Below are 26,758 nucleotides of genomic sequence, written 5' to 3'. Positions count from 1 at the left end.
GAGTGTATGTTGAAGATAACCTTAATGTTCAGATTTGCATTCTTACATTCTGTAAGATTAAATTAAGAAATACTAGCGTAAAACAAGATTGGGTATATTTAAAAATCACAAAAGAATTTTCGTGGGTGTTAGAACCTGTTCAATTTACGATGTGCATATATTCATTCTGTGTGTGTGTGTGTGTGTGTGTGTGTGTGTGTGTGTGTTTCCCAAATGTGGAGGAAAGACCCGGTCTAATGAAGAATTATTGCTGTGTAAAAGCATAGGAATATCTCATTGGTCATAACGTCTATTGACAGGCACTTTCAGCTTTTAATTCATTTCTGAAAATGGGCATTAGCTTACTCCTGTTGCCAGTACAGATTCGTTGAACATGTGGCCATATCCATAGCACTTCATCTTGTCAACATGTAGCTACTCTTAAAAGTATTCGTTCCCTCTGGAATTAAACAAGAATCAACCAACACCTTATAGTTGTTTTGCTTTTTTGCTTTTTGTTTGGTATCAAAAACTAGTTCACTGAGGAGGAAGATAATTGAGAAAAGAGAATAATTGCTAGATGCTTCTCTTTAGCACAAGTAAAATCCTATGCGGCTATTTTCTCCTCTTCAGGCAAAGACATTTTGAATTTGGAATCAGTTGTCTGCAACTTAAAATGACTTCACTGTGTCTTAAACCGTCCTGGCTAAATTGAGACAAGTGACCACTCCATTTGGTCAGAGCACAAAGAATGTGCTCTGACACAGTGGAACACAGTTCCCATGGCAATATTGCTAATTGTACGATATACAAGGCATATCTGAACAAGTTTCTTTTTTTTTTATTGTGATGAAAACTAGAAGCTCTTTTTTCCCAACATACTTCATCAAACTATTTACAACCTCTGTAAAATTTGTGAGTTTGAAAATACTTTTCCACTATCACATACGTTTACGAATACAGCAAAATATTTTCACTCTATTTTTTTTTTAAAGATGCAGTATCCTCCTATGTCATTTTCTTACGAAAATCTGAATTTCTATTGCAACTGCACAGTATTCAGCATATTTAAAGTACCAATGGACATGGGTCGCTAAACAGACATTACTCTATAATGAAACTGTGAAAATATAGCATTTTTAATTTTTATGTACACTTCTTGACTATAAAATGCAGGCAAAGTCATACATAGCATTATAAGCTGATTCCCTAATAAGGTAAATAACTTACATTTCTAGACAGCATGGATTATTACAAATTCATTCTTTTAAAAAAGTTCTTTGTTGATATTTACGAGCCCACTGGCTGCTGCATATACAGGTGTGTATGTGGTGGGGGTGCCTGTACAGGTAAGTGGAAGGCAGTGTGGGGGTAAGTAGAAATGTAATATGGAAGACGTGACTTACCAAACCCCTTTTCAGAACAAAAGCATATTGAATGGAAAGATTTTTGAATGAGATGCACTACCTCAGAAAAACTGAAGGAAGAGATTTGGTCAACGAAGTTACAGAATACATAGAACCTCCTAGATTTACAGGCGTGAGTACAGAGCAAAATCTGAGACGGGACTATGCAGTATGAGTATTAAGGCTTCCTGGGCCCAAAAGGACGCATGAGAGTTCTCTCTCATTCAGTCCCTTACATGAAGACTATAGCTCAGTGTATTATGGGTGCTGGTGTTCTTAACACTGCTTAAATTCTGTCAATCCTCGCTATAAATGTTAAGACACCTTTCTAACAACATCATGGCTACATTTCTTAGCAGTCATAACAACATAACAAAGGCGTAGGAATACATTTGAAGGCCTCACCTCACCAGATTTATTCATTTGCAGCTTTGGTAAGTATAAATAAATAAAGTACAGAATAAGGAATACTGCATCTTTATCCATATACATGTTATTCTAATGAACTGATTTCAAAGTGCAGAATTAGATTTACGTTTAAAACAGAAATGGCAAAGTTTGAAGTTTTAAAAAAAGTTGTATAAAAATGAACACCATCTTTGTATAAGCTGTTCCAAATTTCAACCAGAGTGAGAATGGCCTTTCTCATCCCCTAGTACTGGCATTTGTAAACACTGTAGCATTTTGTAAGGTTTTCTCCCCACCTCACAATTTCCCCTATTTTCCACTTAAAGTGAATAAAAAGTGCTCTTTTTAAAAATGCAGTTTGCGTTATTGTCAACTGCTTTTGCAAATCAATGTCCTATAGTGTTTTGTCGAAGTAATGCCAGGCAGTAGTACATTCTTTATGGGAAAGCCATTAGGGATTTTCATCTACATGTCTTAATACAACTTAAGACAAGTTATCAAGCAGGCTTCTCAGAGTCCACACATAATTGACAGGATGGGGCTGGAGGTGGATAGGGAAGCGTGAATCTTTTTCCTAACAACTTATGATCAGAATATGGGGAGGGCATCTATTAAAACCTCCGAGGAACTTGTAACTCTTTCAAATAATGTTAAGTCTCTTGAGCTCCCATCTCGACACCACAAACAGATAGTCAAGTCTACTATAGCTCCTCAAGTCACTCCAGCTGTCTGTGTAGTTCTCAAACACGCACATGTGTCCAAATGCAAACTGAACAGCTCCAAATTTAAAACCAAAGAATGCTTCTAGTTAGGCAACTGACAAATCCTTTGGATTCTGCCCCTTGTCTGTTGCTCATCGTCTACTACTGTGCTTTTTAAAAGAGGCTAGAATGGATATAGATGAAATGGAGGAGGCTTTTCCATGCCTGAAGATATTCCTACTTAAAAATCCAATTCCTTCTCTCCCAAATCACTTTCCTTTCCATGGGGAAACACTGGTAGGAAACTCACCAGGAAGAATTTGCTGTGTCCCGGGATGAGCCCCAAGTAAGTTTCCGTCCTGAGGGGGAGATCAGCAACTCACTCACTGCTTGTGCTCGGATCTCTCTTTAGAAGTATCGATTATGTCGAAAGGGGGAAATGTCATAATGCTGACAGGTTTTATCAGTTAACTTACCATCTCCATCTCAGTCTGGTTTCTACTTTCAGAGGGTGGAGAAAAAGCTCACTTCCCTGAACCTTTCCGATGTGATCAGAGAGGAGCAGCTCATTTAGTTCTGTGCTAAATTTAAGTCAAGCTGTCACTCAGGAAGCTCCCACTGCCTGTCAGTTCTACAAATTCTAAAAACCATTTCTACTTGTAACACTCTCAAGATATCTCTCCGTAGAGAAAAGATTGCCCCTCTTATGAGAGTGGGCAGAGTGAAATCAAGTCTACACTGCACCTGGGTGATTCACCTACTAACAGCCAACCAGGTTCTAGGACCGGCAGTGAGGACATCACAGGCCATGCTGGCCACTCTCTGTGTTCTTTGCCACTGACCAGTAACCAACGCCGGTGTGTAGCAAGAAACCTTTTTCTATCCAAAATGGTCACAAGCAATGAGAAGTAGGAATTGTATACAGTACAGATAAAAAAAAAAACTTTCCAGTTGGTAAAAAAAAAAAAAAAAGAAAAGAAAAGAAAAAAAAGAACGAAAGAGGAGGAAAAAAAAAAAACCCCAAAAAAACAACCAAAAAACCCAGTGCTTGGTGGGTAGTAAGATTGTGTAGCAAAAGGAGCTGTTTATCAACAGAATCGCAGCCCTTGTTCGAAGGAAATTGCCTGATGAATTTTTCAGACCTGGCAGAAAATGCAGAGCACGTATTTTTGAAGACAGAATTTGACCTGAAAATCATTATGCTGTTGCTTGAACATTTAAAACAAATTCCTTTTAATACCATCCAACACGAATTGTCCTTGTTTCAATGTTTATAGTTCTTGCTTCATCATTAAAGTTTCTCTGAGTAAGAAGATGATCCCAAAAAGGATAGTTCTACAACCGGAAATTATTTCAGAATGTTCAAACATTTAAACATGAGCTAGGAATATTGTGAGGTTAATTTGTGCAATTCCCCAAATCAAGTGTTGGTGATTAAAATATATTGCAAAGGCCTATGCTGGCAACCTTTTATATCTAAGCTATAAAAAATCTTAACAACAACAACAACAACAACAACAATAACAAAAAAACTTCACCAAGCCCCTTAGCCACATAAAGCTGAAAAAAAAAAAAAAACAAAAAAACCAACCCAGCTTTTAGTGGAGAAACAAAATACGATAATTTTTCTGAAAGAATGCTTGTTGGTGATGTATTGCTTTGTTTCCTGTGTACTTCGCTAGCTGCAAGAAAGGCTTGTGAGTTTAGGGGGCTGACGGGATGATCATCTCCTTCCTCTCACCCTCAGCACAGGATGAGTGGGTTCAACATCCCTGTAGATGCCAGCGCAGAACCCCTGGGTTCTGATACAGTTTAGAAAATGAAGTCTATATAGAAGAACCTATTGGAGAGTCACTTGGCCTTGGCTCTCCAAGTGAGGAAACTAGCACCATGTCAGGCTTTCCTCGGGGAGCGCTCCCTTTCCACTGACTCGGTTCCAAGGAGAACTGACCCATTAACCCAAGGGTTAACTCCCTGCTATGCCTCCTTGGCCTTTCTCGTCACCAAATAACTGTTTTCAAACAAGAAAAGGGGAGCATAATCTTTAATTGTGGTACTCAACCAAGCAGGACAACAAACAGCAGAAAGATTACCTCAGGGCTCTAAATGTAACCAAGACATCTAAAATGCTAGGGTGTTTTTTACAATCCCTTTAGTAAGTATGAAAATTGGTAACGTGAGTCCTCAGTGAAGTTATTGTAGGAAAGTCCTTTTATTCATTATTGCTTTTCTCCTCAAGAGGCGCATTATTCCATCTCTGCTTTGTCTGATTTTTCATGTTCACTGACTTTGCCTGAGCAGCCCCACCTCTTACCTTGGTGCCAGTGTGTCTAAGAAAGTTTGTTGTTTTTTTTTTTCCCCCTGATTCCTTGTAATCAAATACTAGGGGCAGGAAGAGATGATGCCTAGGTGACAGAACACTGCAATTTGAAGTGGGGCAGTAGTTTTTTAGACAGGCTCTTCCTATTCAACTACAGAACACCTCTGTGCCAGTCCATGCCAGGGCAGACACCGAGACTAGGCTCCAACTGAAATGTCGCTGCCCCTCTGCTCGAACAGATGAACAAAACAGAATCAAAACAAAACAAAAACAATCAACGACAAACAAATGAGAGATTCAATGTTGGTTTTCTTCAGGGCATGGCAGAATGACAAGTTGCGGGTGATATCTAGTTGCCGTCATCACTATTGCAAAGGGCTGCCTGAGCGCCCCTTTATTTTCAGGTAATGGAACCTCTCCAACAGGCTTCTTCTTCTCTACTTTCATGCTGCTTGCTGGTAACAGATTGGATGTGTGTTCTATCTTACTGAGACAGTAACTAAAATTTCAGTAAAAAGAGGGTAAGGGGTGGGATGACGGGAGAAGAATCCAAATTTAAAAGGTCTTGCGCTAGCCATCAATTTGTGGTAGACGACCTTTACGGTATTGATAACAAAACGTCTGACAGCTCAGAAAACGTACAAGCTACAAACATCTTGAAATGGCAGAGTACACAGCACGGGAAACAATGCCTGTCTCTTCAGCATTTGTGTCACGGATCTCCCAGGCCAGCGAGAAGACGTTTCTGGTGTAGTCGTGATGGGGGTTACCTTCAGACCGAAAGGAGAAGTGTTACTTCTTTTTCCTGCTCTGGTTTCAGACATCGTGGGATGGTGATGCCCTTTTGTGTTAACACTGTGAAGGGGATTCAGCCCTGCTGAATTGGGTGCCGCTAAGAGATCCAGCTCTTACGCTCAGCTGGACGGGTAGCATTCCTCACACCAGCATGTGCCTCCGGCGGTGCAGTGCCAAATGATCTGACCGGGAAAAGCTGCGATCACAGTCCGCGCACTTGAATGGCTTCACTCCCGTGTGTTTGCGGTAATGCCTTGTCAGTTCGTCCGAGCGCGCGAACTTCCAGGTGCAGCCTTCCCAGGTGCACTTGTAGGGTTTCTCTCCTGGAAGAAAAAGGGACACACGCTTTGGTGCTCCATCACTTTTCCAGAACAAGCAAGCCAGCACTAGGGGTGGGGCAACTGCGGCTCTCAGGGGATTTTCCATCTGGTAACCTTTCTGTCCGGAAACCTTACCATCCTGCCAGCGGGTCTGGGGTCAGCCAGGTGGGGGTTTCAATCCCGTCTCTCCTGTTGGGACATCTGGCAGACTTAGTTAACGCTTGCACCCTCAATTACCGGGGAGTTACTTTCCGGTCAAAATACGGAAAGTCGTAAACTGATCACTACTGGATATCATCACGACTGGGTGACTAAAAAGGCGTTTTAGGTCTCTACTTAGGGTTGATTGGGCTCTAATGCTGGGACTCACAAAGAATTATAAAGGGTAATTAGTTACGTTTTGTTTCAGTACTCCTCCCAAAATGTATACCACTTGGATGGTTTAAAGCTATTTCAGGACACAATGTCCATTTATCAGTCACTGAGAATATGCGCAGAGTCTCATTAAAAGGTAAAGCACTCCACCACTCCCCAGAAATTAGGTATGAAGTACCTATCGTTCATAAACCATCTACTTTTTGCTTGTCTACTGGAAAGGAATCCTAGATAGCTAAGAGTGTAAAGTTTAAATACCCTTTTCAGTGATTTAATTACAGCGAGCCCTGAGGAATCATCAAGTTGGTTTTAGTGTTGAAACTCATGGTGAAAAGCAGTCTGAAGAAGTATGTAATTTGACCAGGTCCTTCAGTCAACTTGTAAGAACAGTAAAATATGCAAAGGCTTTGCTGGGAAAAGATACACTACCCATTGTCCAAATGAACTCCCAGGGGGAGAGAAACAATGGTTGACCCAGGTGTGTTTTTTCCTGGCTCTCACTCAGAATGGATGCCCTGTCCCCATGCAACCCCACAAAAAGCGATCTCTCCTTCTGTTCCTTCCATCCAATAGTCAACAGAATTCCTGGCCACACACAGTCTTTGGTGAAAAGGACTTACGACAGGGAAGGGAGTTTTTGGCTGATTCCTATGCAAAGTGAGTATTACTAACCCCACCTTACAGATGAGAAAACTGAGGCTCAATGCAGTAAAGTAACTTGCCCAATGTCGGAAAAAAAGAAGCGTTTGGTTCCAAATCCAGCCCTTTTCACCATGTTACAGTGGAATGTAGAATTCTTTTCCCATGTAAACTTTGTCACATCCTCAAAGTTGGTTCTACTTTCTCAGGAACTCCCAAATTATTCATTTCTTACTTCTATTATATCATCTATCACAAGGTATCATAAAGATTTTATTTAGGTGCCTTTTCCTCAACCAGTTTCTGAATACGTGGAGGTCAAGGACCAGGCCGCTACCATTTCAGTATCCTTGGGGTAAAGGATAGAATAAATATCAGACAAGTTCTTGAATGAATCAACAAAACTGCCACACACACACACACACACACACACACACACAGAGACACACACACAGAACTATGAGGCTCTGTACATGAGAGTACAAGGGACACCTACATGGGAGAACTAGCCTGAACTGGACCCAACATTTTTCACTCAACCCTGAAATAAATGCTATCCCTATGGGCCCTTTCAGGATCAGGAGATCCTTTCAGAAGTGAGTGAACGGCACAGACCCATTAAATCTAGAAATGCTGATGCTCTAATTGTGGGCCACAGAAAGCTCCAGGTTGTTCTGAAAGAACTCCTTTCAAGTAGAAGCCTACTGAGTGGATTAACCCAAAACCTTACCCTCTGACACATTCTGGATGTCCTACAGACAGAAAAATCTTCATTTGCAGGTGTCTATTGACCAAAGTTGAACAGAAATTAAAATAATAATAAAAATCAGCAAAACCCCTAACTGGAAAAGATTGAGTGTCTCCTCCATAGTATATCACTGGCAACTGTTAACATGCTTTTATTTACATGCCATCCCTAGATGTTTGTGATGTTTATATCACGAGCATGGGTGATAAGGAGCTGAGCTTGATATAAATCATGTCTTCAAAAACACATCCATCTTTGGGGCACTGAGCTCAGCTAGCGGACTCAGTCACCAACGGGCATTTCTTAGCTCTCTCCTGTGTCACCAGGAACCAGCCACAGAGAGTGTAAAGTTATGAAGGAAAGAAGACAGCGTTTTCTAAATTGAAGGATGGATGGAGAAGGGTCATGTGCATCCGACTCCCCTTGCCGTTCCAGATGGAGTGAGGGGAAGAGGGCCCACAGCTGGGATGAGCCTGGAAAATAAGCAGAGGCAAGGAGGACACAGGGGCTTCTATTTCATCTCAGGAGGGATGTTAGAGGTTTGGATGGCCTGCCTTGGGGACACTTTCTTGTCTCAGGTGCTCTCTGGACTTCGTTGCACCTCCAAAGTAGGCACTTCATATTCTCTAATTTCTTCCTCACAGTTATAATAGTCTTACTTTCATTTTGGCTGTTGAATTATGGCATTTATGTCCTTTACACTTGAAAATCTATAGCAGAGGGTGGTAAACTGTGGTTCCCCGGCTAAATCCAGTCTTTGGCCTGTATTTTGTGCAAACTTTGAGCTTACAATGGCTTTTACACTTGTACGTGGTTGAAAAAAATCAAGAGCACTATTTCATGGCACATGAAAATTACATGCAATTCAAATTTTAGTGTCCATAAATAAGTTTTTATTGGAACACAAATCATGTTCATTTGTCTACATATTGGTTATGGCTGTCTTCCAGTGACGGCAGAATTGAGCACTGCAAGAGAGAATAATGTAATAAAGCATCTAGGCCTGAAATGCTTAGAATATTTACTATCTGGCCCTTTACACAAAGTTTACTGATCCTTGATGTTAGGAAGGCACCTGAACTTTGCGTAGGCTTCCTGATTACATTAACTTACTGACTTGGGGTATATAATACACACTGTTAATTTGGGATGGGTGGGTGAGGGACTATTTTGGCTATAGAATAATCACTTACTCTCCATTAAGGACCCCAACTAAAATTCTAACAGCACACTCAGTAATAAACACATGATATTTCACACCACATACTCTGAAAGTTCTGGATTGAGTGACTCTCTGAAAAGGCTCACCCAACCCAATCTGAGTTTTAAAAATATCTTTAGGGTCTTTTCTGCTCATTAAAAAATGAGGAGGGTCTTCCTATGAGAGTCAGGATGGGGTAGGGTCAGGCATGTCTCTGTAAACTTTACAGAGATTCCACAGTGTAGAACAGTGATTCTACATGATGATGGAGGCTCCTCTCCAATCCCTTTCACTACAGTCATCTTACAAGGCCATTGTGAACCATGATGAGTTTCTATGACTAGCTACTGAGTCTGGGGGAGAGAACACTGATAGGGAAGGATCAGAAAGTAGCTTAGCTGTTTGGCATCGTTCCTGACATGGCTATTTTAGGGGGTGGGGCACAGGGAAGGCAGTAACTGGTAGCAAGGATTTCTGTGAGCCCACAGACTTGGAGCAGGAAAACTTTGTGCAAAATCTGAGAAGTATTCTGTGAGGTGGAATCAGAGCACAATCAGTGATCATGAAAGACAAGGCTGGGTGAAATGGGTGCAGTGAGTCAAAAGGCACAAATGTCCAGTTATAGAAAAAATACGTCATGGGGATGTAATGGAACAGCAGGTGACTGTAGTTAGAATACTGTGTTATATATTTCAAAGTTGCTAAGAGAGTAGATCTTAATGAAAAGTTCTTGTCATGCAAAAAAGCCATCTGTATCTCTGTATTGATAGATGTTAACTACACTTACCGTAGTGATACCTTCACAACATATACAAATATCGAATCATGTTGTATACCTGAAACTGGTTTAATATTGTATGCCAATTATATCTCAAAAAGAAAAAGGAAGTCAAGGAAAAGGTCTCAAAAATACAAGAGGCAGACATGTCCCTACTCTTGAATAAAACCAATGAAAATGATAAAAGTTTTTAAGTTATTAAGGGCTAGGTGATGAATGAAGGCATATAATGAAGAATGCAAACCTTCTCTGGTCGGCAGTGGGGAAGGAGAAAGTGTATCAGAAAATAGTAAACTTAATTGAGCAATAAGTGAGGTTTTTCTTGAAAATTTCTTATAAAAAGGTATACTTTCTTTTTAATATCCATGAAAACTTAAGCATAATATTCTTTGCCCCTATTGCCTCATTAATAAAATTAGAGTTTGAGTATTTTCTCTCCATGCTTAAAAAAAAAACAGAAGGGAAAAAGAAAACAATAAAAAGGAAAAAAAAAATTAGAGGCTGAGCTATAGGGGGTGAGAAGAGGAGATGGCTGTTCTGATCAGGCAGAGAGCTGGCTTCTGCCCTTCACTCCAGAGAGACCTAGGTTTTCATAAGAGACTCTTAAGTACAGAGAACAAACTGAGGGTTGGTGCGGGGGTGGGGGGAGGGGAAAATGGGTGATGGGCACTGAGGAGGGCATTTGTTGGGATAAGCACTGGGTGTTGTATGCAAGCGATGAATCACGGGAATCTACCCCCAAAACCAAGAGCACATTGTATACACTGTATGTTAGCTAACTTGACAAAAAATTATATTTAAACCCGTAAGAACAAAACTCATATATATTAGCAAAAGAGAGAGGGAGAGAGAGAGACCTAGGTTTTGATTATACCTGCCCAGGGCCTAGCATTCTATTAAAAACAAAATCAATAAATGTTCTTTTTGGACTAGTCAGTTCCAGAAGTAGATAGAAGAACAATTTTAGTGGCCACTGCATTGTATTAAACTCTGTATTTTATTTTATGCTTGTGCTTTAAAGCAATTTAAAGGATACAATCTTGTAAGCAAATTAGGGTAACAGAAACTTCATGATGTGAGGAAAAGCTTATTAAAATGATAAATACGTTTGTAAGAAATATTGTAGCATGCAGACATGAGCCCTGAAAGGATATAATGAACAGACAGAATCTTTCTTCCATCCTGTCTTCTTTCCTCCAAAATCTTGCTGGAAAGTAGAAAACTAAATTTACTAAGAAGTTAGTGGTAGGCACAGAATAGGGAGTGTATGTCCCATGACAATTTTCCTATGGAAAGCGTTGGCTTGGACAATGAAAGGAGTCAGGCATCTCCCTGGGTCTATGCTTCTATTGTACACAGCTGCTGTGCATCAGGAGGATGATGGGGAGAGTAAACACGATTTCCAGTAATTTCTTCAGGAATCGTGAACTGTCCTTACACTCATTTGAATTAGATTTCTGCAAATGTGTTATTCAAAACTGTTTTCTCTAGAAATAAGCTAAAAAGAAAAACAGCATGCCCACCTTCTTCCTTCTTTTGTCTAACTCACAAGTACACTTTGAATCCCTAGTGGCAAAATCTTTGAAAGAATAGTTAATATTTTTCAAAAAAAAAAAAACCTGTAAGTTTTGATTCCACCATCAGATCACCTGTGATTTTTGTTTCTTCTCCTCATCCCATGAAATAATGAAATGACAGAAAATGACATGGTACATGTCATTACCAATAAGTCATAGTTTAGATGATTTTTCTTTGCTAAGTTGAGACGTTAAGCTACTAATGTTTAAGAAAAACCGAAGGACATGAACTAGGTAATTAATTGGTAGCTTAATCCCATGCCATACCTTGGGGAGTTTACTAACTTTCAGGTCTTCAGTTCTGAAGCGTGAAGTTCTCCATGTCCCATGACAAATCCAAGCCATTTCCACACTTTGTATTTGAAAAAAAAGAATGCGGCTATTTCTGAGCACAATCCGTCCTCCTCTGTTGTTTAAAAAACCTGGACTAAACTATGAAAACCTCTGAAAAAGGAAAATGTTAACCAAAACGAATAGCAAAAAAGCTTCTATTTTTTAAAGTGGAACAGTCCTATAAAGAGTAAACAGAGAGAAAAAAAAAAAAAAAAAGAACCAGGAAGGGGGTTTGTTAAGTTTTGTTATGAAACACTCTTTTTAACTCCGCTTTCAGAGTTCAAGCTAAATACAATTTTATATGCGTGTGTGTGCGTGTGTGTGTGTATTCACAGGCGTTATTTAAACAGAAGTCTAATTAAGTGTCCTGAGAAAATGAAAACTCACGTCAGGGTTTTCTTCTTGAAACAGTCAACAAACTGATTTATTATGAGAACCCCTGTCTCTTTCAATTTTGGTTAAAGAAAAGGATTAAGAGTCACTAAATGCACTTCCATGACATTTACCCAGCAGAAGCATAATAAAGTCTAAAGAAAACACCAGGTCTTGAATGGATTCCCAAAACCCACGAAACAAAAATAACTTTTTCAGGTACCTCCCATCTTCCCATCTGAAATGCTGAAAGGTAAATGTGTACTGAGACAAAAGACAGGTGCCCTTTCATATTAAAATGACGTGTAAGCAATACACATAAGAGGAATGTGCAGTTTGAAAAGTCTGGGTCAAACAAAACACCCATGTTCTCACATCAGCTACTCTCTGTTATTTTCTCAAGCAACTGAAAAGGAACACCTTTTGCAGCAGGAAGCACAGGCATTTTTTTTTTTTTCCAGTTCAGAAGTGCATTTCTGAAATGTGTCCCTGTTTAACTTTTATGAAGTTATGGGGCCCCAGACGCTGACAAATGAGCTTCATTACACTCAAGGCTCAACATATTTGCTGTGACAATCTGTTTCACTTGAGGAATGGTATTTGCATATGACGGCGGGGGGGGGGGGGCGGTGGTGGGGAGCAGAATCAAGATTCCTATCTTGTCTTCTGGTTTCTATTACCTTAGTTCATAAAAGTTCACACAATTTTAGATCTGGGAGGAAATTAGGTGCTTTTAAAATGAGGAAACAGAAACCTGGAGCTGAGATTACAAGGCTCTTGACTTGTCCTCAGGGTGGACCAGGCTGCCTTCCTTATTGGTGGTGTTAAGGTGGCCTGAAATAGCATAGGCTTTGAAATCGGGCAGAAAGCCTGCTCAGATGCTGGCTCAGTCATCGATCTGCAATCAGATCTCAGGCTAGAGCGTTGGGCTTTCTGAAACATCGCCTCCCCATCTGTAAAATGGAAACACTGTTCCTACACTCGGGAAACTAAAAGTACACATGGCATGTGCCTGAGAAATGACAGGTGCTCAATAAAATATTTAATTTTATAGTTATGAAATTCAAGGTTTTTCTGTTTTTGCTAGGAAATATAAATTATAAAGTTAAAAATAGATCCTGTTTGCTGTGTTTCAAAAAAAAAAAAAAAAAGAATTAAGAGTTTTCTGGTAATTGGATGCCAATCTTGATCTTGATTTTCCTAACATTTTAATTATAAAACTACGAACAGAACAATGTAGTATCTTATAATTTAGTATTTTATAATTTGTTTGATCCATTTGATCTTGTCAGTTCAATTAAACACGTAATCAATGTTAGTCTCTGCCCCACTGAATTGTCTGGACTGAATTAACTGTCTTTTTTCATTATGTGTAAATGAGACAAAGTGGATTTGTTCTTTCTTCCCCATGCAATTCCATAACGCATATCTTTGATGAAAACAATATTTGCCAAAGCATATAGCACTTTCCACACACAGCACTTTGTTCTAAGAGCTTTACGGACGTATGCTTTGCAGTAACCAACTCCATTTCACCCCGAGTTGGTATGTGATAGAGGTAGGATTTGAATTCTGGGAATCGGATACTAGAGCTCACAAGGGTTTTTTCGTTGTTGTTTAATGTTCATCTATTTTTGAGAGGCAGCACATGTGGGGCAGGGGCAGCTAGAGGGGGACAGAGGATCTGAAGCAGGCTCTTCCTGACAGCAGCGAACCTCACGGACCGCAAGATCACGACCCGAGCCAAAGTTGGACGCTCAACCGACAAAGCCACCCAGGTGCTCCAGAGCTCACAGTTTTTTTGTTTTTTGTTTTAATTTTTTAACGTTTTATTTATTTTTGAGACAGGGAGAGACAGAGCATGAACGGGGGAGGGTCAGAGACAGGGAGACACAGAATCCGAAACAGGCTCCAGGCTCTGTGCTGTCAGCACAGAGCCTGACGCGGGGCTCGAACTCACAGACCGCGAGATCATGACCTGAGCCGAAGTCGGCCGCTTAACCGACTGAGCCACCCAGGCGCCCCGAGCTCACAGTTTTAACCTCTCCTCTATATTGCCTCTCAACGCTTTAAGTCACTGCTTTAATAAACCAGGATATCTGGTCAGAGCCGGATGTGCAGATTGAAAATGTGAATTAGTACTTGTAGGACAATGTGTTAACACAGAGACTAGCTAGCCCTTCTCATCCAGAAATCAAATATAAATGACCTAAAATATCCTATAATAAAAACATACTTTACTGAAAGTAAAATGTTCAAGGTCTAAGGGTAATACTTTATTTGGCTATTCTGAGTTTATTTTTCCACGTAGTGACAATATTTATTTTCCTATGTTTCTGGTTACATTTTCCTTTTAGTTTCTTTTGCAGAGAGTTCTTCCTTTACCTGTCCCTGAAATGTTTACCAAGATTTTGACTCTGACTTCTTCTCACCTGCATAAGTTCTCCTTGGCTCCTACGGCTTCCACCACGACTTGTACGGAAAAGATTCCTAAGTCTCTACATCTCAGTCTCTCTCCTAAGCACTACAGAGAGATCGATCACAGAGGTGGTAGTCCAAAGGTTATTTCAACATGACCAAAACTTTACTCAGCAGCTACCCCCTAAAAAAGACCAGTTTCGGGGCGCCTGGGTGGGGCAGTCGGTTAAGCGTCCGACTTCAGCCAAGTCACAATCTCGCGGTCCGTGAGTTTGAGCCCTGCGTCGGGCTCTGGGCTGATGGCTCGGAGCCTGGAGCCTGTTTCCGATTCTGTGTCTCCCTCTCTCTCTGCCCCTCCCCCGTTCATGCTCTGTCTGTCTCTCTCTGTCCCAAAAATAAAAGTAAAAAATGTTGAAAAAAAAAATTAAAAAAAAAAAAAAAAAAAGAACAGTTTCTCCTTCTGCTTTGCTCTCTGGAGAAAAAGGCAATCCTACCTACTCGGGTGTCAAGTCATAAAGTTCTCTAGTTGGAGGGATTTCTTGGACTTTTCTGCCTGCTTCGACCTGATCATTACACCTGCCAGCTCTGCCTTCCAAATACCTGTCCAGCTGTCCTCTCCAGTTTACCCCCCAGTTGTGAGCGGCCTTTCTTTAGGTTCTTGCCACCTTCCACTGACACCAACTTTTAATGGTTCTGTGTCCCTGTCTCATGTCCTAACCTCTCCAATAACATCTGCAATACATTGAAGGAAAATGTTCTCAAAGACAATCTGATCACATGGCTGCCTGGTACCCTGGACATGCCCATGTTAAACTCTCCTCACACCCCACTGTGACTGCTGGTTTTACTGTCTGTCCGCCCCTCAGCGGTTGAGTACTGAGGGTGGCTTCGAGCTTTCTTCACTACCTAGGGCAGCAGCTCCTTGCTGGTAATTGTTGCTTAAATGAATGACACTATTTAAATTCAAACAGCTTACATTCCCTTAAAATATAACTTGCCACAGTTAACTTAAGAGGGTTAAGGGAGGTGCCTGGCTGGCTCAGTTGGTGGAGTGTGCAACTCTTGATCTCAAGAGTTCGAGTCTCATGGCAGGTGTAGAGCTTACTTAAAAAAATGAGCAATCTATGTTGCGAGGCAGAGAGCCACTGCTAGCATTCTACTCATTCTATCATCTTTTCTATTCTAATGAATTAGAGTATGTATTTTTGAAAAGGAAAATAAGTTTGGGAGATTTTATCTAAAACTAGTGCTATTTAAAGGGTTGGTCTACAAATATCTCATTTTAAACCTGTGAAATTACTAACATGACCTGTGAGTGAGCCTTCTATTTTGCTACTCAAATGAGCATTAATTATTGTAATCTTTAAAACAATGTATGTACTTTATAATTCTTTCTATTCTTAGTTATGAAGATTTTTTATTGAATTATCATAAGTATAATAAACATTATTTTTTATATATTCTTTAGTGGTGGGTATATTTTCTGTAAAAATACAGCTCCTCATTACCTTTAATCGTTCCATTAAACCCGCCAATTTTGTATCAGTAATAGTTAATTTTGCCATTCAGGATAAGATGACCCAAACTCACAATCTAGCCATTCTTCCATAGAACACAAGAAAGTACAAGGGCTGGGAAAATTATTATCCCACTCCTGCCTACAACACAATTTTCATTGGTATCTGGATAAAATAAACCCAAAAGTAGGGGCGCCTGGGTGGCTCAGTCGGTTAAGCGTCCGACTTCGGCTCAGGTCATGATCTCACGGTCCGTGAGTTCGAGCCCCACGTCGGGCTCTGTGCCGACAGCTCAGAGCCTGGAGCCTGCTTCAGATTCTGTGTCTCCCTCTCTCTCTGACCCTCCCTCGTTCATGCTCTGTCTCTCTCTGTCTCAAAAATAAATAAACATTAAAAAAAATAATAAAAATAAAAAATAAACCCAAAAGTAAAAGAAGGAAAATGCAGAGCGTGGTCATAAGATGCCTAAATACAGTAAGTACAGCACTGGTACCCGCATTCAGATCATTAATCTGATTCAGATTCAGATTCAGATCAGAACCTTATCAGGTTCAGCATGCTTCCACATGGTAACTCTCCAGGACAGGTTAGAGTAACTCCTCCATAAATGAAAACAAGTACAACAAGTACAACTTTCACAGCACTTTGTCATCCATCCAGATTATTCCAGTTCCTTTTTACAGACGGCACTTGAATGCCTGCTCGCTGGGGTAGGTGGTTTTCACCACACCCGTGCCATCAGGACCCATCACCCTGGCTGTGCTGCTGTGGAAACTTGTATCAAGCTCACTCAAGGCTTTCCTATCCTGCTTCACACCAGCAGATATTTGCAGACATGGCTGTCTCCCCCACCACACTTAAAACTCCTTGCCGTCCACATCTTCACAGCATACCCATTACTGTGCACAGTGCTGCACACTGCACAAGTACTCAGAAGCTGCCTATTTATTAATGCTTCTGGTCCTGCCTTCTCACTGGCTTTCTAACAAAGTAACATTTTAATAGACTCCGAAGAATGACCAGTTCACATTAATGAAAAGCTTTAAAAATATGAAGTCACTTGTTATCTTATTACTTCAAAGCACCTGAATGACAGTCGCTAAACAGGTACCTAGGTAGTGCTGGCCAGACATGCATGAGAATGTGGCTTGAGTGGTGAGGCTGGCAGGTTATCAGCAAACCTGCCTGAGAGCGGGTGTCGTGACAACAACACAGGTTCTAGAGAAACTGGTGTTTGAATCCCAGCTCCACTGCTCAGCCACTGCTGATAGTGGGTAAGTACTCTCACCTTTCAGGGAATTTAGAGATACAATTAGAATAGGGAATAGGGAAGGCACTACTCCTAGAGCTGAGCACAGTGCCTGGGATCTGGCAGGTCCTCAGGAAATGCCAGCTCTCTCCCATCTGTGGTCTCCATGTCTGTTCATAGCACTTCCCCCTCCTAACCACACACGCTGGCGGTCTTCAAAGCCTCCCTCTCCCTCCCCTCCTGTCCAATCAGATGCCAGGCCCTGTTGTTTCTACTGCCACAGTGTTTCCCACATACCCTCCTTTCTGTGTGACACAGAGATGCCCCAGCGCTCTAGGGTCATGGAAGGTTCTACCTGCCTAGGGAAGGAGGGTAGTCAGATGGCTTAACAGACAAGGGGACACTGAGATAAGTGTTGAAAAATTAATAGCATTTCTACCAAAGCAGGAAGAAAGGAGGCCCCTCAGGCAGGCCATTTCAGGTAGGAGGAAATGTGTGAATGAGCTCCACACACGGAGCACAGTTGGAGAGCTATTCCTTTGTTTGCCTGAGGAAAGGGGGAGATTGGGATTAGGGTCAAGCAAACGAGGTTTAACAGGAGTCAGAGGAGAAGGGCCTTATGTCGGAGTAAAAAGGTGTCCCCAAACTCCCTGGCCATCATAGACAGCTCCTATTGCGTTCTATTGTCCTTTTGCTTGGACCTTTATTATAGGGCTTTGCACACTTGACCTCTGTTATGACTATCCATGCAACTCTTATCTAGTACACTTAAGGGCAAGTTCATTGAAGATGGGGGCTTATGCCTCCTTCTGCCTTTTTCAAGATAAAAATCTATAATGCCTTAGACGTGGAAAATGCTCAATAAACATGGGTCATGTTGAATCTGTTTTGTACATATGCTTCTTGACATAGTTACAAATGAAAAACTATGTTTTACTAAGTATTATATATATATTCCTTATAGGATTATTTACATTATCATTTTATCAAAATGATGATAAAGAGGACTTATTAAGTAACAGCTTTCACTCAACTTTTTCTGAATCACAAAATTTTTAAATTAGGAGAGTCTGAAGTACAGAGATGACATTATTATAGCTGCTTATGATGACTGTATACTAAATGATGCACACTTTTTTGCCTTGAACCTATGATTACAATAACAACATATACCCACGTCAATATTCATACGTACACAATTTCAATTCAACAAATAATTCTTGAGCCCTTGAGATGTGTTAGTCACTGTATTTACTGGGGATATAAAAATAATGTCCCCTATGGTAATTATGCAACAATGGGCTACGTTTATGGTCAGAGACAAAAATGAAACAGAAAACCTGAGACTCACAGAGTGAAGTGAATCTCTCAGTTAGGGGCCAAGGACAGATTCAGACTGTTGTCTCCTGACTTCAATTTAGTTCTATTTCTATTATAGTTTCCTATTTCTCAGCAAGTACCAATGTGCTCATACTTGTGAGCTGTTTGCCTGAGACTTACCAACAACTTGTTGGGAAAGGATTTGTGCCTGAAAAATGTTGGTTAGCTCTTCAGTGATTAATGATCTTGGCATCACTAAACCCTATGCTTTATCTAACAACAAATCTAGACAGCGGACCTGACACAGAGCTTTATACGAATGAGTTATTTAATTAATGAAGATAGATGTGAAAATCTAAGCAGCACCCCACTACCTGATCTGGCAACTACAAGACCTCTGAACAAAAGGCCACTAAAGTGCACAGCTGTCACAAAACTCACGAATGTCTTTGTAGGAATATCATGAACCCATTTCGAAATCTCACGCAGTTAAACCCGATGTCAAATTAGAAGCAAGAAATGTAGGAATAGCAGTGAAAAGTGATGAGGCAAGTAAGAAAGGTGAAAAAGCATGGAATCCGCAAGCATTTAGCATAGATGTTGTGTCTGAATGTGTGTGCATGCACACATGTGTGTTCTCCAAATGCACAATCATTATCTGATGTTAATTATAGAATGATATTAATTACAAAAGCATCATCCCTCAAGGGAAGAGGTAAATAATGTATCATTGCCTTCATCTGTGGAGGTAGGGAAGGACACATTTTATAGACTTAAATCGCAATTGGTTAATAATTTTAAAGCATCCATATAAGTTAATTTCTTTGATGTGTAAAATTCAGACATGAGTTACTTCTGATAAAACCAGATAGATAAGAAATGTGATTGCTTTACATTTACTGATGATTAAAATTCAGGCAGATAGTTTTCATATGCATTAAAATGAATATTGGACAACACGGCTAAATGAGGCTCACAGACTTACTGGAGAGTAGGATATCGAGTTGGAGTATAAAGTATTCCCAGATTCATTTGAAACTGAGCATTTTTATATGCTAAAATTACTTTTTAAAAAGTCTGGCTTAAAAAGTATCTTTACATTTTCTTTCCTTTGTTCATAAGTAAATTGCAATATTCTGCAGAACAGTGATAATGACGTCATGTTCCACACACCACCAGAGGGTTCCAGGGGACCCTCAGACCCTTTTAGAGTAGACCCAACAGCTGGTTGTAGTGCACCATCTAGTGGCTGAAGGAATCACAGATGCCTGAATGTTTCTTGTACTGCATTTTCGAAACACTATGATATATTTAGAAAATAAGAGAATTGTAAATAGCAGTTCCAGATTTGTAAGACTATTTCCCTCTAAAACTTATATTTAGATCATTTAATAAGTAATAAAATTCTTGACATGAGGGAAAATCATAGTAACATGCTAGTTATGTATAACAAAGGCTTAGATGGCCATTAATTTAATTATACTGCACATTCATTTTAAATACACTGTCCACTGCTTCACGTAGAGGAGACACAATCCATACCAGTGAAGGGGAACAATGTACCTGCTGACAGGATTGCTGTATAGGATTGCTGAGATACAGTTTTTTCCTCCTTTTTACTGTGCCTTAAACAATTTACCACAGGCGAGTGTTAGTAAAGGCATTTAAAAATGTTCGGGCAAGTATTTATGTTATTATCTAAACTGCACAGTCATGACAATAACTTACATCATTTTTATTTTTTTATTTTTTTTTTTTTTTTTTTTTTTTTTTAAATTTTTTTTCAACGTTTTTTTTATTTATTTTTGGGACAGAGAGAGACAGAGCATGAACGGGGGAGGGGCAGAGAGAGAGGGAGACACAGAATTGGAAACAGGCTCCAGGCTCCGAGCCATCAGCCCAGAGCCTGATGCGGGGCTCGAACTCACAGACCGCGAGATCGTGACCTGGCTGAAGTCGGACGCTTAACCGACTACGCCACCCAGGCGCCCCTATCATTTTTAAATTTAAAAAGGCATTCTGCAGAATTTCTCTTTTTACTCTAAATCGCTATTATCTAGAAAATGTTCCTCTTTTCTACCAATGTGTTCAGTTTACTGCGTGAGTCCTAAATAGATGACTGGTCATGTGCTAATAATGCACAAAAGATCAAGTGTTAAAGGTAAAATTAATGTGACTTTATCAAAGAAAATTTCTCAGGGCTACTTGCTCACCTCCTATAGCGTGTGTAGATCTTATAAGTCATGTTATAATCCCACACGCCACATTCATTGTGATTGGTCACACACAAATAACTTACTCAATGTGCCTGGAGCAAAGGTAAGGCTAAGATATTTGTTAAAAGCAAAGCAAGCCAACCTCAATCCCTATACAGCTAGTGTTGATTTCATCTTGAACGCAAAGTTGAGAAATCTCGCATAGAATTATAAATCAGAAACAAGTATGGGCTCCCTCTGAACCAAGTGGCAGTAAATCAACCAAATCCCATTCTTTCTTTTTAGAAGTACTATTATTTGCTAATTTAGGAGGCTATGTCTCGCAGAGTAAGAATCTCCTTGTGAAGTCGATGAATGGATTTGGGATGCCTTGGTTTGGAGCAGGGATTTCACAAGGACATCCTGATGTAGCTGTGAGACCAAGAAAGACGGGTTGGAGGTAGGACGATTAGGTGGATGTTTAGCTATTCGTTAATGAATTAAGACCCACTTGGACGGAAGTCTCTAAGATCAGATCTCAGGGCTTTGTCCTTGAACCTGTCCTACTTAATACCTGGCAAATATGGAGAAGCTGAAGGACAGAACTAAAATACTAAATGCAAGGCGGGCAGGGAGAGAGTTCAATGTCATTTCAACTTATTGGGAGAATGGGCCCCAATATCAAATGGATATAGAATAATTATTTTCCAGACTTGAAAGGGCAGGTGCAGCCCTCAGAATACCAATTCTGTCCTGTATCTCCTACAAGAGATCAGCCAGCCTGCAGTGAAAAGTGTCCAGGGAGAAGAAACACACTACTCCCAAGGGAGCCATCCCTTGAGGGACAGGTCTAACTACAAACACAACATTGAATGTTCAGGTTTAAAAAAAAAATTCTTAAATTTTTTATTTATTTTTGCGAGCAAGAGAGACAGAGTGTGAGTGGGGGAGGAGCAGAGAGAGAGGGAAACACAGAATCCGAAGCAGGCTCAAGGCTCTGAGCTGTCAGCACAGAGTCCGATGTGGGGCTCAAACTCATGAATTGTGAGATCATGACCTGAACCAAAGTTGGATGCTTAACTGACTGAGCCCCTGAATGTTTAGGTTTTAAAAGAAACCAGTTATAGGTACAAGGGATGGGCAAGATGTAGTGTTCAGCACATTTTGATTTAGCTGACTTAAGAAAGAGAGTCAATTGCCAGAAGACTTAATACACTTTTTGCATTTTAAAACCTCTTTCCTCCATTTGTGGTGTGAAAATTTTAAAAGACACGGTGACGCGTTGGAATACAGCTAGAAAGACGTGGCTAAGATGACTGAGGACACCTGGTTTGGAGAAATGAAGATGCAAGTGGTTGATGGTGGGGTTTCGAGGGGCACCAGGGCCAGGAAGTGGAAATGAGAACATGATAATTGGAGCTATTCCATTTACCCAGGAAGTACTGAGAGCCGAACAGTGTCATAACAGGCAATTCAATACCGTATGAGGGGAGGACTTGGTCCTCAGAAATGTCACCCAACTTGTCTTGCAGAAGAATCAACCGTCTGCCACTTGGAAGTTACTAAAAATCACTGCTACGGGAACAATACTTGACCAGGAGACACCATTATACAAAGGAGGTAACAACAGCTGCAACCACCTGGTGTTGTGACGATCCAATAAAAGAAAAGATGTGTGCGTGTGCAGAAAACTGCATCGGAATGACTTGTTCTTTGTAAGAGATGACACCCAAGGGATTCCCCTAGTTAGGGAACAAAGTAGACTCTGTGGCGTACAAGGTCCATTTGGACCCTAGGAGTCTATGATTTCATCTTATTAATAACCCAAGCTAATTAATTCTGCTTCAACATTCAAAGTTTATAATGCTTTGAATTATACATCATGTCTCCCCTACCTTCATAGTCTATGTCAAATCCCTTAATGCCATGAAGTTAGATCCTTTAATAGTACCTAATTAAACCACTTCCTCTTGTTCACTGTTCATCATTCGGATAAACGGAATAGAGACGTCTGTATACAAATGACGTTAATATGTATTTCAGTATGCTTGAGGAAAATAGAAATAACTTGAAATATATGGTGGTTTACTGTAGACAGACCCTTCTTTTTTTTTTTTTAATAGTAGAAATGCTCCCTTTAAAACTCAGTATTATGACCTGATCATACTTAACGACTATGATTTATGTTCATTATCCACGGACAGGATGGAACATGCTTATTTGATTTTCATGTTTTTATATTCATTCTTTGCCTAAATGGTAAAGAAACGGATTCAAAAGTAATGTCTAAGAAATGAAATAAAAACCTCTCCTGGGGAAGCTCGGAATCAATGGAGAGGCAAGAATGTGGAATTAAGTACAAAAAGGAAAAGGATTGGGAACAGGGATGAAAGATGAGGAGAAGTATGCAAAATATGCTGAATTATTGGAAGTATTAAAAGTATATGTTATATGTTAGATGAGCAAAAGTAAGCTTCAGATTCTACAATGCTTTTTTGACCTCAGGCAAGCCTCCTATGCCATAACTTCATCACACACACACAGACACACACACACGATGCCCGGTCTCAGTGTTTGCAGAGTCATGGAGCAGATTCTGTAAAGTACCTTTGGAAACCATCTAATACCATGAGTAAATAAATGGCAAAGAATGCTGGCTTAAATGATTTTGCTACCTCAGCTGGGAAATGGTTTTCATAGTGTGGTTATTTTAATATATTTGAGATGGCAATACTATTCACACAGCCCAATGGGAGTCTGTTACACTTGAAGTTTCCAGTTAGAGGCAGGTGCTGGTGTCTGATTCCTGTTGAGGAGAGTCACTGGACTCCCCTTACTCCACATGTAGCATGTTGCTATCAGGAATTTCCAGGAATGTGTGTGAATGGGTTTCCCTCTTCTACCTGCTTCTTTGAGCTTCACACATTCTAGTCACCACTTTTCCTAGAAATGGTAGTGTAACTGTGGGGCCCTCCTTATACCTCCAGTCTCTTCCCAGAGCTTTCCGCCTTCCACTGGTGGCTCCCAACAGGATTCAGGAGCCAAGGAAGCCAGGGGATGCCAGCTAAGGGACACACAAGGCAGAGGATGGAAGGGGTGGGTGGATCAATACATGGACGGGTGGAGAGGGCGACGGCTGGGGGGATGGGTGGGTGTGTGGATGAGTGGATGGTGACAAAGTCAGTAAATCATATGTGGTCTCAATTTCCTAAAATTCCTCTCTCTATATCCACAATGCCAGTGAGATGAAATGGAATCATGTGGAAATATTTTTTAAACTCTTTACAGTGCTATGTGTAGGTCGATTTAATTTATTTTTTTGGTTTACTTATTGGGTTATCTGGGGGATGAGACCGGGGGGAGAAAAGCGTGATCTAAGTGGTGGTTAAAATGCTAACTTTAAGAAAACAGAACAATTTTGTTCAGCTTGTTCTTCAATGTGCTTTGTGGATATTTTAAAACCCGCTAAACTAGACAGTGATTAAGTGGCAACACTGATCATAGAAGAAGGCTAGATCCCTGTGTCATACCATCGTAAACCTCCTTAAGACACAGAAGACTTCCTTCATTGGTTGCTAAAGTTCACTAAGACTTAAACCTTTTTCAGCTGAGAGAGGGGATCATTCCACTCAGAAAGGAAGCCAATTTGAGGTGGCTGGGTAACAAGCAACACAGCATTCCAGCACGCTCACGACCCCGGAAGCAATCAGTGGCCCCCTCGGGATTTTCACTGACCCCACCCCCACCCCCCACCCCAGTGAGAAGCCCTGTAACACGGTACCTGTATGTGTCCTTCGGTGAGCCTTCAGGTGAGAACTTTTTGTGTATACTTTGTTGCATCCCTCAAAGTCACATCTGTGGATGCGCCGTTTTCTGGAGTCTGGGGATTCAGACCGTCTCTGGCGTCTTGTGCTCTCAATACTAAATGGTGAAATTGAACTGGAAAAAGAAAAACCGGAGTTAAGTGGTGAGAAACACACAGCACTCTGCTTTGTTCTAGTGGCATGAGACCTCCGTCTCATGGTCTATAGCCTCATATAAACTCGAGGCCCCAGGTCCCTACTTCCCACTGTCACTCTCTTGGACATATTTTATTTCTTAATCTCGAAGACAGTCAGCTTGACCTATTTCTGACGGAACGCTCCTCTAGAGAGAAAGCTATGCTAAAACAACAAGACCAAAACAAAAACTGAGTGAAAGCAGTGGTAGGGATCCTTGTTATCAAAAGAAACAATCTGGAACTTCGGAATGACACTTACAGACAATATTTTTGGAAGCCCTGCTATAGACAGACAAAATGAATGCATTTAATAAGGAACACAAGGGTCTGAATTGCACGTGAAAACATATAAAATTGTGTAAAATCACAAGGTACATCTCAAAACAAGTGAGGTCAGGCTGAAAGAAATGACATCAGTACGTCAATAACATGACTCACGACGAGCTATTTCTGTTCACTAACATGCACCTGACATTTAACTTTTCCAGTTGGTGGTTTTTCATGGTGAGGAATAAAGTACATTGTATTTAAAGATTAGCTGTACCACCATTATGAGAAAGTTTTAACTATGAAATTTGGCCCTGACTTGCACGTTCTTTAATCTTCATGCCACAGTAGAAAAACAGGATTAGTTTGTAACGTCAGGTAATTGATTAACATGTACTTCTTCAAACCTTAATCTCTTTTGCTTGAGGTAGAAACGAAGAATATGACTAATCGTCTTTAGTTATCCATGGAGTTCTTTACTATTATTATGAAATACAACACAAAAGCAATCATCCGTATTTCTACCACACAAAATTTACCACTGTTAATATTTTCTTCCAGCTTTTTCGTGTCTTGACGCTTTTTAAAATTCATTTTTATTAGTAAATCACCTCTTTTTAAAAAGCTGAATGACTCTGAGCAAGAGTTCTTTGAAGTGAAGTTGAAGCTTTACCTAAGAAGATCACAGATGAAGACTGACCCCGCCTTTGTCTTCCATCCGCTTCCTCTCTGCGTAAACTTCTGCTACCAGTTTTCTCGGAATTCTTCCAATTCTTCCAAATGATCCTTACCTATACATATCTACAGTCATAGAAATTCATAATGTTGCTTGGTTTTTTAAGAGCCGTGTAAATATCATGTTGTTCACATCATTTTGCAAAGTGCTCTACACTTGCCTTTTCTTCACTCAGCATGAAGCATTTGAGATTATCCACGCTGATGCCAACACTGGAGTTTATACTTGTAGTGCTACGTACCACCACGCCTCCAGTCTAAGATATCTTCCTTTTATATTTAAAAAATTTTTTTAATTAAAAAAAATTTTTTTTACATTTATTTATTTTTGAGAGACAGAGAGAGACAGAGCACAAGTTGGGGGAGGGGCAGAGATAGAAGGAGACACAGAATCTGAAGCAGGCTCCAGGCTCCGAGCTGTCACCACAGAGCTCCATGCGGGGTTCAAACTCACAAACCGCGAGATCATGACCTGAGCCGAAGTCGGACGCTCAACTGACTGAGCCACCCAGGCACCCCTTCTTTTTATAGTTTAATGTCTCTAAAATCAGTAGCTTCTTACAATTTGATAGCTTGTCATAGTTTAATGGCATAATTTTTTTCTTTGTTAGCGGTACGTAAGTAATGGTGCATTTTACAATATGTGGTATTTTAAACTTATTTCAGGGGTTGGTAAGATTTTTCAGTAAGTGGTTAGACGGTAAATATTTTGTCTTGACTTTGAGAGCCATACGGCATACATTTAACAAATCAACTCTGCACTTGTAGCATGAAAGTAGCTACAATACATAAACAAGAGAGCATGGCTAATGTTCCAATAAAACTTTATTTACAAAACAGTGGGTTGCACTTGCGTCCAGTGGTTGACACATGACTTAGATGAAATATGGTCCAGTGAATATTTATCCCAGAGTCTTAAAATCTATTTCCTAAGGGATGGACATTTAGATTATTTTTTGAAGTTTATTTATTTAACAGAGAGAGAGAGAGAGAATGAGGGGGGAGGGGCAGAGAGAGAGAGGGAGAGAGAGAATCCTAAGCAGTCTCCCCACTGTCAACGCAGAGCCTGATGCAGGGCTCAAACTCATGAACCATGAGATCACGA

The 26,758-nt window shown here is 40.4% G+C and overlaps 1 protein-coding gene across 7 annotated transcripts in view; it reads right to left on the bottom strand.

The window, feature by feature from the left end:
- Nucleotides 1-474: 474 nt before the first annotated feature.
- Nucleotides 475-26,758, bottom strand: part of KLF12 (KLF transcription factor 12) — a 438,687-nt gene continuing 412,403 nt past the window's right edge. For all 7 annotated transcript variants that reach the window (XM_060636987.3, XM_078432839.2, XM_060636975.3 and 4 more), the window contains 2 exons: nt 24,433-24,590; nt 475-5,932 (listed from right to left, as the gene is read on the bottom strand). In XM_060636987.3, coding sequence (XP_060492970.2) covers nt 5,751-5,932; nt 24,433-24,590 — 340 coding nt within the window. In that variant the 3' untranslated portion in view covers nt 475-5,750. The remainder of the gene's footprint in view (nt 5,933-24,432; nt 24,591-26,758) is intronic.

This window comes from Panthera onca, chromosome A1 (assembly GCF_046562875.1).
Source record: "Panthera onca isolate mPanOnc1 chromosome A1, mPanOnc1 haplotype 2, whole genome shotgun sequence".
NCBI lineage: Eukaryota > Metazoa > Chordata > Mammalia > Carnivora > Felidae > Panthera > Panthera onca.
Note: the sequence above shows the minus strand (reverse complement) of the source record. Positions and strands in the feature narration are given on the sequence as shown.